Below are 12,877 nucleotides of genomic sequence, written 5' to 3' on the forward strand. Positions count from 1 at the left end.
TTATTATATGAAAATGATATAAATCTTTATTTCATCAGCAAACGTGATATGAGTTGGGATGTATTGGGCTAATGGATATTGATTTATTGGGCTAAACTAAATATAAGTATTGACCTATTGGGTTAATGTAAATTACTAAACATTTTATAAAATATGAACTAAACGATAAAAAAAAATCATTTGGTTTATTCTTTCAATCGTATTGAGAATCTTGGAAACAAAATCCCAATTTAGCTTTGTTTAAAACCGAACCAAAGCTGAAGTTCGGTTTTAACAAGTTTCGATTCATTTCGATTTTCAATTTAATCATTTTCCACCCAAGTATAGAATATCCTTGTCATATGTTCGGGTCTTACTAAACCCAGATAGTTCTTAAACATGTTATAGCATCTCATAAAATTAAAAATTAATCTCATCAAAAATTTGATATGCAAATCCTATAAAACAAGGATATATTAAAAATAATATTCAATTATTTCAAAAAGGATATTATTTATAATTAGGAAATAATTTTTTAGTAAAACAAAAATAAGCGGGTCATGGGTTTCACTAAATATATAGCTTTTAAAAGGCTTTTAACATCTAACTTATTTGTGAAACACGTTCATAATCAAATCCTAAGTATATTATTAACTTTCTTACAATAAATAAAATTCAAACAAACATATTCACAGTATTATAAACGAAAAATATAAAACAACACCGCAATATACATAATTTAGAATAATCATTAATCGTATGACTTGACACTTGATAATTAAAATTTCAAGTGTTAAATAGATTGTGAAAAACAAATACATAAAAGTAGAAAACGATTAATGCGAAGCATGTGAAAAAGAATCAAAACCAAGAATCCCGCCATAACTTGATGCTTTAAGTCTTTAACCAAATTTAATGCACTCTGGATGTCCCGCTCTACTTCTCAAATTATTATTATTTTAATTATTCAAATTTATAACCAAAAATAATAATCTGAAAGAATTAAGATTAAAAATGTTACATTTTACAACAAATCTTTAAAAGTTATTAATATCATTTTGTTTTAGAAGTTGAACGATATAGCGATATAAGTCTCGAGGGGCGAGGGCCACTCTTACGTGACCAATTAAGTAGAGAAGTAGGAGAACCTTATAAACATTTTATACGTTATCTGTGATACATACACCGTTTAAGGTAGCATTTGGTATGCAGCAATGACAGAGGGGATGGAATGATTCATTGCGTGAGAATGAAAAAAGTGATGTTTGGTTGCTCAATGGAATAAAATCATCCATTACACATGGAATCCCATTCCATCAAAATCATTCCTTCCCACCCTCTTTCTTTTTTTTTCATTCCATTCTTCCCACACCATACTTTCTCAACCACCACCACTTAACAACAACCACCACCACTACCATTGCCGCCACCACCACCTGAGCGCCACCACCAACACCGTCGTCGCCACCACCGCCACCGCCGCCGCAACCACCACCACCATCTTACCACCAGCGCTACCGTCGCCACCAGCGCTACCACAGCCACCATTGCCACCGTTCGCCACCTTACAACCAACGTTACCACCGCCACCGTCACCGCCACCATCATTACAGTAGCCATCGCAACCATTGCCAACACCTCTGCTTGGCCACCACCACTGTCGCTGCCTAACCACCACCACCTGACCGCCACCACCGTTGCCGCCACCTTACCATCGTCATCACTACCAATGCTACCACCGCTTGACCACCGCCACCCTCACCCCCACCAGCACCGCCACCACCACACCCATCGCCCCTACTACCTGACCGCCATCCCCACCACAACCGTCGCCATCGTCACCACCATTTTCATCACGGGAGCTACCACCACCGTTGCCAATGTAGTTTTTTTTATTTTGGTAAATAAAAATATTTTGAGATAGGAGTGTTTTTATTATTTCTATTTCATTACAACAATTTTTTTAGATACCAAACAAAATAAAGTAATAATCCATTTCATTCCTATAGGTTAACCAAACAAGACAAAGGAATGGTAATGATCCATTTCATTCATTTGTCCATTCCATTCCTTCTCCCATTTTATTCCCCCTTCATTCCATTACCTCTAACCAAACATACCCTAAGTGTTTGTATAAACATAGTCTTAAAATATTTCTGCATTTGTTATTTTGTTACATTATTTCAAATTAGACATTTTCTTAAAATTTCAAAAACATATATTATATGATATTTAGTAATTTGTAGAGTTTAAAATTTGAAGATAATATATAGGATAAGGTTGTTGTATGCCAAATAAATTTGTATGAAACTATAAATAAAACATTTAGAAGTCGGTGACTTTATTTAATTATGCATACTATGGTTACTTCACTTCACACCAACTACTCATTCTCCCCCGTATAAAACTGATTTAATTGTTAAAAAATAATATATGGTTTTTATAAAAATATGTTAAAACATAATATAGGTTAAAACACAATACATGTTTAATTAGAAACCGAATCTAAACAACCAACCTGACCAGTTAAAACGGAAATTATCAACGTCATCGATGATCAATCATATTACTAGCTAGATTACGAGCTAATGAATTAGATAGACAATTTATCATCGTTAGACAAACAATTTAAAACCGTAAAATCTGATCAAAACCGATCAAACCTATCGAAAATCTTAGATGACGTACATGAAGGAGGCTATAAGGGTTTCAATGATAATTTATGAGTGAATGAAGATGCAAAATATCATGAAAACTGGAAACCATAAAAATAAAATTTGTATTTCACATCCTTAATTTCCTTTTTATTCCTTTAAAATTACATATGCCACCATAGCCCCTAGAGTTTACACTTGCCTTATTTAGGTCCCCTAACATCTTAGTACATATTTAAATATTAATCTCATTAAATTCACAAGAGCTTCTACTATATGACCTACACTCTCCACCACCATTTTATCACACACACACACTTAAGCCAAAATGGGTTTCAACCTAATATTGGTCCTTACATGTTGCATGATAATCAATGTGTTAGCTAATGTGAGCCAGGCTCCCGCCCATGCTCCGACCCACCCACCGGTCGGAGCACCCGCACCACACCACCACCACCACCACAAGGGTCCTGGTGGTCACCACCACAAACCTGTGGCTCCGGTTCACCCACCAATTGTGGCCCCAGTTCACCCACCAGTTAAGGCTCCGGTTCACCCCCCAACCAAGGCTCCGGTTCACCCTCCAACCAAGGCTCCGGTTCACCCACCAACTGTGGCTCCGGTTCACCCACCAGTTAAGGCTCCGGTTCACCCACCAACTGTGGCACCGGTTCACCCACCGGCCCACGCACCACTTCCGGTTCGGAGGCAGGTTGCGGTCAGGGGTATGGTTTACTGCAAAGCTTGCAAGTACAAGGGTGTTGATACACTCTTGGGTGCAACTCCACTAAAAGGTATATAATATTTTACTTTTGTTCACTTTGATGAACTTATTATAAAAACATTTATGTCACTGCTAGAAAACTGGATAATTGTGACCGCAAAACAGTTGCAATAATATTTTAATTGATTTGCGATTGAAAATGTCGTTGCAGAAACACTAGCGTTGTCTCAGATTTATCGATAGGTTTTGTGACCGAGTCGATGGCGGTCACTACTTTGTGACCATTATAACTTGGTTGCAAATATGACGCTATCAAAGGTGGTCACTAATATTATGACCAATGCAATTCTCATCGCAGAAATCCAAATTTTTTATTTATTGCGAATTTTTTTCTAGTAGAGAAAATGTTATTCTTTATAATATTTTGTACCAACTGAAATATCTAAGTACCAATGCACTAATGCATCATGAAATATTGAAATGTGACCAATGTGTGACAAGTACAACCTATTAACGTGTGATAAATGAATTACAGGAGCTAAGGTACTCTTAACATGTAACAACACCAAGTACCCATTGAGGGTTAAAGGCACAACCGATAGTAACGGCTTCTTCTTCATCATGCCACCGAAGACGTTGACCACATTTGGTGTCCACAAGTGCAAGGCCACATTGCTATCATCACCAAAGGCTACATGCAACCACCCAACCAACCTACACTATGGTGTCAAGGGTGCCCCCCTAGTCCCTACACCGAAACTAGTCGGGTCCAAGCTGCCAACGCCACCACTGCCGTTTGATGTTTTCACCGTCGGTCCGTTTGCGTACGAAGCGTCTAAGAAAACAATTTGCCCTCATGAAAGTATTGTAGCTTGATTTGGTCAAGAGTTAGAAGTTAAGGAGTTTAAAAGGTTGTTATGATATGTTCAAGGATGTGCCAAGTGTTAGTACTTAGTACTTAGATGTATGCCTCTTTTTTTAATAATTTGATTTGGATTTAGATGTTTGAGTGGTGGTTTGGTGATTTGATGGAGGATCATGTGCTATTGCTATGTAGTGTTTGGTATTAACTATTAAGTATTGAATAAATCTTATTTTTGAATTATTATTATTATTATTTTATTTATTTTTTTTTTCTAATTTGTTTGCCGAAGGACCTATATGTTGGGATTAACATCTCCATACGATTCATAGAAAATTTAATCCGGTATTTTCTTTCTTATAAAAACAACTAAAAATAATAACTATACATCAAAACTTTCATTAACTTTATTAAGTTTATTTTTAAGTTAAATAATCATGAAAACAACAAACCGAAAATATTTCGATACCTTTTGGGCATATTACCGCTTTGTGTCTTTTGAGTTTTCTGTTTCAATTGCTACAGGCTATAGCGATAGCGAGTCGGTATCGCATTGATACCATAACCAACTGAGCCATTACCAACCAAATTTCTATGCGTCCCCGCTACAACAGCACATGTTGGTACCACCTGGTGTATTCGTATAGCATTAAATTTGCTTGAATATGTCTGACGATTGTGACAATGATCGTCATCTGAGAGTTTGAGTTAGTAACCGAACATGAATACAATAGAAGTAGTTGTGTTGCTGGGTGGTTAGCACTTAGGACTCTATGTGTATATATACGAGAAACAACTTATCCGAGAACTTCATGAGAGAAAACATGAGAAAAGTGATTTAAGGATGGGATTAGACAAAGAAAAAGGTTTACAAGTCTAATAAACTTTAATCCTATAAAGACTTGCTTATTTATGTGTATCTTATTATGAGATGCATTACAAAATAAGTAGATAAAAAACCTAGCAACCTAAAATTCTTATAATTGTTTGGATAATAATAATAATAATAGTAGTAGTAGTAGTAAATTATATGTAAAGCATATACAGTAAGATAATATACATAAATTCGATGTGGCTCAATGATAGAACACTCACGTTACTAGTGAGAGGTAGGGGGTTCAAACCTCACTATCACCAATTTATATGGGAGATATAAGGGATGACCCTGACTTGCCAGGGTTCGAGTCCTGATCTCACCCAGTTTTACCGGCTCCTCGCTATCGTGCCGTTTGGTGGGCGTGAGGGATCCGGGGAATCCCTCAATTGGTGAACGGCTAGGGGCTCCGTCCGTCCAGACTAGTGGCTGGCTTGGGCTACCTTTAGCCATTGGGGGCCGCGTACGAAGTACCTGACGTTACTTAATTGGTTATTCTAAAAAAAAGTAAGATAATATAAAGAAACATCTATATACAATTTAAAGCAATGAAATGACAATAAATTGAAGGTGGTGAAAAAGTAATGGAGGGTGGTGTCTCAACAAATGTAGACATGGATTGGGTAAACCATGATGGTAAATCAATGGGGCACCGCTCCCCAAACATTCCAAATCAACACATGAAAAGAAAAAGTATGTTCACAAAATATGTCACTTTGTCTAGACAAATCTTTTTCATGATAGCATATGATATCTGAAAACTATTATATTATTAATATTTTTAATTCTTTATTAGAACATATGTTCTATAAGTTGTGTGATAGCTGAAGTTATGAAATTAGTTGATGATATTCTGATTTCAAAAGGAAGGGATGAAGAACTAACTATGTGTTGAGGTTATATGTAAGTGAAAACGGCTAAACTGCTTGTTAATATGGTTAACTTCAGGCAGGGCCGGTTCAACGAACGTGGAGGCCTAAATCGAAACAAGATTTTGTGCATTTTAATGACAATTGTTAATAAAAAAAGAATTTTGCTCACTACAAGTTTTCAACTCATAACCTATACTTTATTAATAACCAAGCCTACCACCACACCAATACATTACTTTGAGTTTATTTTACTCATTATAATATATCTATATATAATGTTTTTTCTGAACTTGAGGGCCTTAATTAAGTGTGGGTTTAAAGCCCTAACTTGTTTTCGCTGTCCCACGAGCCACCCCTAACTTCAGGCTATAAGTTGAAGTGGGTATTCTTGTCATTTAGTGATAGTGACAATAGTGTGTTAACAGAAGTTTTGTTCAAGTTTACACTTCTTGTGAAACTTGAGGGACTAAAAGTGATGGTTCCAACGGTTCGATTCGATTGCACTTCTCAACCATTTTCTGTTGTTACAATATCATTAGTTTCATTTCGTATATTGATCACAAGTCCTAATCATTTGGGTCTTGTAACTGTTTCTTCCGTTACGTTTTAGTTCAATAATAAACGGAGTGTTCTTCATGAGATCTTAATCTATTTTGTTTAAATTCCGCTTAATTGATACATGTATAATCTATATATTTGTGTTGAATGGTTTCTCATGTTTTGAGTATAAATCCAATATTATAATTTATAACTGAAATTTTATGTTTTGTTGTTTGAGAGAAATTTTATATTTAATGGTAACAAATAAAAACAAAACATTAGTTGAAAGGGGTATTAGTATGGGGCGATCCATTGAATCGGCTCATAAATTCCGTACCGGAGACTTCCCTAGAATATTTAATGACCCCACGAAAGAATCATGCACTTCTAGCTAAGTGATGGTGGCGCTTTAAGGTGAAAAAGCAGAGGTTGTGGAAAAGAGTCATATGGGCGTATTACTAAAACTCTAGATCGTGAAGCTTTATCCCCTCAAAAGTATCTAACCCGGGTATATGGAAACGAATAGTCAAAGCCCAGGAATACCAACTCAAAGATGGGTTGGATCTAACTTGGGCTATTCAAGGGGATGTGGGGTAAGGGAAGGAAATAAGATTCTGGATTGACAACTGGTCTGTCGGTGTTGAGAATTTAAGTGTCTTAAACGAGTCGAAAAAAGGCCCTTGGGCCTACTACTTTTTTTAAATGGGGGAACCTTAGTAATTTTTAAATAGAAGCTCAGTTAATTTTAATGAAAATGGCCAGTTTTTTTTTTTTTTTCAGAAGTCCAGTTTTTTTTTTTTTTAATGTAGCCCAAATGGTTTTTATTTATATTTGAGCAACAATAAATAAAATAAATAGGCCTGAAACATAAGTATATCATATATTTAAAATTAAAAACTTAAACGTTAATGATTTATTACCGAATATGAACCATACCCGTAATTCGGGTTAAATGCATGAGAAGCCTCCATTTATAATCGGTTGTGGCTTGCGAGAATGCAGGGAGCAACCAGAGAAGTTTTAAATGTTTCGTTTATATATATTTAATATATGTGTGTGTGCGTGCTTGCACGCGTGTAAATTTGATATTTAAAAATTTTGAACATTTTATTGTGAATTTGTGTTATGAGACCATTACTTTGCTTTTGCGATTACTTGGAGAACTTGTATGCACTATTATCTATAGGAGGTTTATACTTTCTACAGTCGGGTCTAACAGCTATGTGATTTGTTTTCTCTAATTGGGCAACATGAAACAAGGTGCTAAATGTAGGGCATATCGGTTTTGTATGATACTTTTGTTAATAACAAATACTAGGAGTGTTGTTAATTGTGTTAGAGTTAATTGCCCGTTTGCCCCCTGTGGTTTGTCAAACTAGCACGTTTGCCCCCAGTGGTTCCGAAATAGCACCATTGCCCCCTGAGGTTGTTTTTTTAGTACCCGGGTGCCCCCAAACATGAACGTCCGTTAGTTTTCACCGTTTGGTGTCAGAAAGTTTAGGGTATTTTCGTCTTTTCACCGTTTATTATTATTATTATTATTATTATTATTATCCCTGCAACACTCTCCAGTGAACCAAACCCTAATCCACATCCCAAATTGCAAAACCCAAATTTGAGTAATAAGAAGGTGAAAACTGGTAATGAGGATGTGAAAATGACGAGTGAGGTGAAGAGAGTGGCGGAGATAGTGTTGGTGTTGGCGACGCTTGGGAAGATGAGAGGCGGAAGGAAGCCGAGTGCGGTGGAGGTGGAGATGATGGCGGAGGCGAGGGAGAAGTTGGCGGAGGTGTGTAAGGAGTTTAAAACTAACCGAATCCCGCTCAGGCATTTTATCAAACACTTGGCGCGCAAGCTCAACGCACCCGCATTTCACATATAAACAAATCAAGCAATTCTGTAAATACAAATCACTCCCAATTCCAGTCTTTTTGAACAACCCATGAACCTGCATCCCTTCTTTAACCAACCCCAACCGCGAACACGCCTTCAACACCAAGGAAACCGTAAACTTATCGACACAACAACGGTTTTCGAGCATCAAACCCAAAACAACCACAGCTTGTTTCGGGTCATTCCCATGTGAAAAGCTCTTGATTACTGCATTCCACACAAATGGGTCCTGTGTATATAGCTTTCTTGGAACGAAATGGGCGAAGAATACGTATCGGGCGAATTGGATTAACGGGTTGTGTGGAGAATTGGCGAAATTGAGGATCAATTTGGTGGTTAAAGAAGGGCTTTTGATGAAGCCAGTAGTGAGTAATCGAGTGTGGATTTGGTTGATATCGAATTGGGTTTTGCAATTTGGGATGTGGATTAGGGTTTGGTGAATTGAGTTCCATGGCTGGTGGTTTGAATTGATGATGCAGCAGGTTACCATTTGGGGGTTTGGTTCACTGGAGAGTGTTGCAGGGATAATAATAATAATAATAATAATAATAATAATAATAATAATAATAATAAACGGTGAAAAGACGAAAATACCCTAAACTTTCTGACACCAAACGGTGAAAACTAACGGACGTTCATGTTTGGGGGCACCCGGGTACTAAAAAAACAACCTCAGGGGGCAATGGTGCTATTTCGGAACCACTGGGGGCAAACGTGCTAGTTTGACAAACCACAGGGGGCAAACGGGCAATTAACTCATTGTGTTATTGTGTACTAATTTTGTTACACATACTTCATTGTGCAATGACTTTCCTTGCATATAGTTTGTATGTAACATATGATTTCCCGTATCAACAATATTGTCCGTTTCGTTCTTGATGGATTGCCCATCCAGTAACTCACGGATTTGGTTTTAGCTGTCAAATTGGAAACTTTTCAAGAAGTCACTCGTCTTGGTATTACTCCAATCTGAGCACAATTAACTACAGTAGAAACTCGATAAATTAATACTCGATTATTTAATAAACTCTCTAAGATAATATTTTTTGCCGGTCCCGACTCGAGGATAGGGTGCTAAATTAATAATTCGCTAAAATTATAAGATAATATATTTTTGATAATTTCTTAGACCCCATATAAAATATAAATTAATAATTCCTTATATATAGCATATTACATGAATGATTTATGAAGGTTTCTTGAAAAATGACTCAATTGTCTTTTGTTTTTTGTTGAAATCAATTTCCCCTTGAATCTCGTCTCTAATTTTTCTTAGCATGGTAAGAACTTCTAGTGTTGTTTTCTCATAGCTCAACAAGAAATTGTTCAATGTGATTGCCGCTTTAATAGCTTCGTTTCGCGAAGGGGGCTCCATTGTAGAACTTTCATCATCTTCTTCATCGATATCATCTTTATTAATTCCAATAACGCTTTCAATAATTTTTTCATCAGTCAACAACTGTGCAACTACATTTTCTTCTGGGTGAGTCAGAACATTCTACTATAAATTAATAAAATATTAATTAATATATAAATTAATAATTATTAATTTATCGATTAATTAATAACTCTTTTAATTAATAAATTTTGGTGGTCCCAAGTGTATTATTTTATAGAGTTTCTACTGTATGTAGTTTTCATCTGCTCCACAACTAATTACTAAGCTAAAAACATGTGATTATATTTGAGTTGCGGCATTCCTTATGGTAGGGTGCAAACAATTTCAAAGGCCTCTGGTTGTGCAAGATCAAACAAGATGCTAAAAGTAGGGTATATCGGTTTTTTATGAACTTTGGCTAATAACATATAAATGGTTGGAACTTTTTTGTATATATATAAAATTGCTTTTTTTCACTGTTCAAAGAAAAAATAGCTCTTCAGCCAACTTACTTTTATTTTTTTTATATCTTTACAGATCTTATTTAATGCAAAAACGCTTTAAAAATGTTTTTAGTCTTAAGAATTATTGTTTTCCTAAACATAAATAATCTATCACCATTACATCATGTGTACAATTTTACAAATCACTTTATAAATGATGTTAAAATTTTATAAAGTTGGGCACTTGTGCTGTAACAAATTACTAAAACTAGTAGCAGATCAGAAGGAAAACCAACTTCCGGATTGAACTAAAACTATAGAAAACCCAACTCCTCGCTAATGGCTAAATTACTTTTTCCTGACTTATATCATATTCTAAAAAATTAATTTACGTCAATCCGTTCGGCTACCAAATTGTACAAAATAATGATTCATTTTATTCCCACAGGGTAACCAAATTAGGCAATGGAATGGTAATGGTTCATTTCATTCCTTGTCGATCGAGGAGACAAATTATATATAGGAAAAAAAAGCTAACTAACTAAAATTGAATATGATTGAATCAGGGATCAATGGCGATAGCGAGGCTGTTAGCGGTGAGCCCCACTAATGAAATTGACTAGGTTATCAATGTATACTCTTTAATAAGTGATTGCTTTGTATTCATCTTCTTCCTTATATGCTAGACATAACCAACCTGACTTTATTATTTTGTTTTCTAGCCAGTACACGGAGTATTTGATCAAAATGACATAATATCTAGTCTATTTTCTTGAGCGCACAGACCCTCCGCAAGATCTTGACAGATTATTCTCAGAGGTAGCTACTCACTTTCTAGTCTCTGTATTACATAACAAACAAACAAACACATACCAAGTAGTATTTGTTTGCAAACAAATAAAGAAATTCTGTTTTAGAAACAAATTTTCTTTTGCTTAACGCTTTCTCTAGGTTCTGTTTAATTTACCTGGGTTAGTCAGACAAGGTTAGAAACTATTGAAGGTTAATTTTAACATCAAGCCGCTTGATGTCTTGTGATCTTTTTCACTTAGGTGCTGTTTGTTTTTTAAGACAAAAACTGTCTGCAATCTTATTTCATCTGATTTCATGTCTGCAACTGAAGATGTGGTTTGAAGATCTGCAATCTGAAAATATAATACTGTTTGTTTTATAAGCTGAAAATTAGTTACCTATCATATATATCATAGTAGATATACGTCACCACGTGGTGGTGGTGGGTGGTGGACGATGGTGGTGGCGGACGGTGGGTGGTGGTAGTGGCTCATGGTGGGTGGTGATGATGTTGGACATTGGGTGTTGGTAGGATGTGAATAAGTTGAACAATAGTTTATTTTTTAAGACCATAAAAGCATTTTTCAGATTTTTTTTTCTAAAAAAAACAAACAGTCTTCAGGAGCTTATGTCTGCGCGCCTGCAGACTTAAGCCCCTTGCATACCTTTTAAGCAAAAGCGAACAGAACCTTAATCATGCTTGTGCTCTTTAGGTTAGCGCTCATGTTAGTTACTTTCTTTAATTATGGACTTATCTATCTTCCACTGAGAATAATAAATCATCTTAAACATACACCATAAAAACTAGATTTGTGGATTTTTCAAAAAGTAGTAGTTGTTGTTGTTGGTCCTTAAGAGCGGGTTTCAGAACAACTATACGCTAGTTTTCAGCTTATGCAAGTGTTAAAACTACTGAGCAAACAAGTGCTTGCGGGCTAAAGCGTCAAGCCACCCTAAAAATGACACTCCCTACCACCCATCTTGATGAAACCTGATCTAAATGTGATTTAGAGAAAGTAGAACCTCATCAAATTTGGTGTTAACCTTCATACGGGGTTGATAAAATTTAGTAAGATAGCGAGAGTTTATTTTCTTCATTGATTTGGATACAGGTGACGGCAGAGTTTGGAGAGAATGGTGGTCAGCATCAGAATGCCGATTCAAAACGGATTGCCCTCATGGAGGCCAAGATTGAGAAGCTCTGTGGGATTTTGTAAGAGGTAATAAATTTGTATTTATATTTCTTTTTTCTCCTGGCCTCTCGTGATGGAAACAACGACTTTTTTGTTTTCGTGTAGCAAATAAAGCAAGCAAAAGGAAATGTCGAGGAACAGGCTATATATGCTGAAAGGGAGGATGTAAGTTTGGCTTTTATGCGAGATATATAATGATATAAAATTTGATAAAATAAAAAATATCTTTTGTTATTTTTAATTTTCAGAAGGGGGGGGGGGGGGGGAAGTACCTCCTGACATGACGAGTGACGAGGAAGACGAGCACTTATCTAATAGGGATTGGAAGGGAAAACAACCTATACCATACTCGCTCTTTAAGTTTGTTCGTGTTAAGCAGAGAAACCGTCTTAGGGAGAGAATGGATAAGGTAATGCATATTCATAGATGGTAACATAATTTATTAAAATTCTGCACGCTAATATTTAATCTTTCAGGAGGTCAAGTATGGGAGATGTAGAAACTATAGTTATGAAGGTGACAACCACATCAACAACGACGGTGATGTGTTGATGCCGTTTGGGCACGTTCCATGTTAGAAAGTTAACTTATTTCAACTCATTGTGTATTTAAGTAAACAGGAATGTGCATATATCACATTACGGCTCTTTTGGTCGTGTTTCTTGACTGAATG

The 12,877-nt window shown here is 35.9% G+C and overlaps 1 protein-coding gene across 1 annotated transcript; it reads left to right on the forward strand.

Moving 5' to 3' along the window:
- The first annotated feature begins 2,930 nt into the window (after positions 1-2,930).
- Positions 2,931-4,293, forward strand: LOC143612083 (uncharacterized). Its single transcript, XM_077086151.1, has 2 exons — positions 2,931-3,427; positions 3,893-4,293. The coding sequence occupies exons 1-2, from the start codon at positions 2,962-2,964 to the stop codon at positions 4,231-4,233; spliced, it is 807 nt and encodes a 268-aa protein (XP_076942266.1). The 5' UTR covers positions 2,931-2,961; the 3' UTR covers positions 4,234-4,293.
- Positions 4,294-12,877: the final 8,584 nt, after the last annotated feature.

This window comes from Bidens hawaiensis, unplaced genomic scaffold (genome assembly GCF_021521415.1).
Source record: "Bidens hawaiensis isolate Kalapana, Puna unplaced genomic scaffold, B.hawaiensis_p1.1 tig00002236_1, whole genome shotgun sequence".
NCBI lineage: Eukaryota > Viridiplantae > Streptophyta > Magnoliopsida > Asterales > Asteraceae > Bidens > Bidens hawaiensis.

Coding starts and splice junctions, on each gene's coding strand:
- LOC143612083 (XM_077086151.1), top strand. CDS start 2,962: ATGGGTTTCAACCTAATATTGGTCCTTACATGTTGCATGATAATCAAT. Junction 3,428..3,892: donor GGGTGCAACTCCACTAAAAG/GTATATAATATT, acceptor AATGAATTACAG/GAGCTAAGGTACTCTTAACA.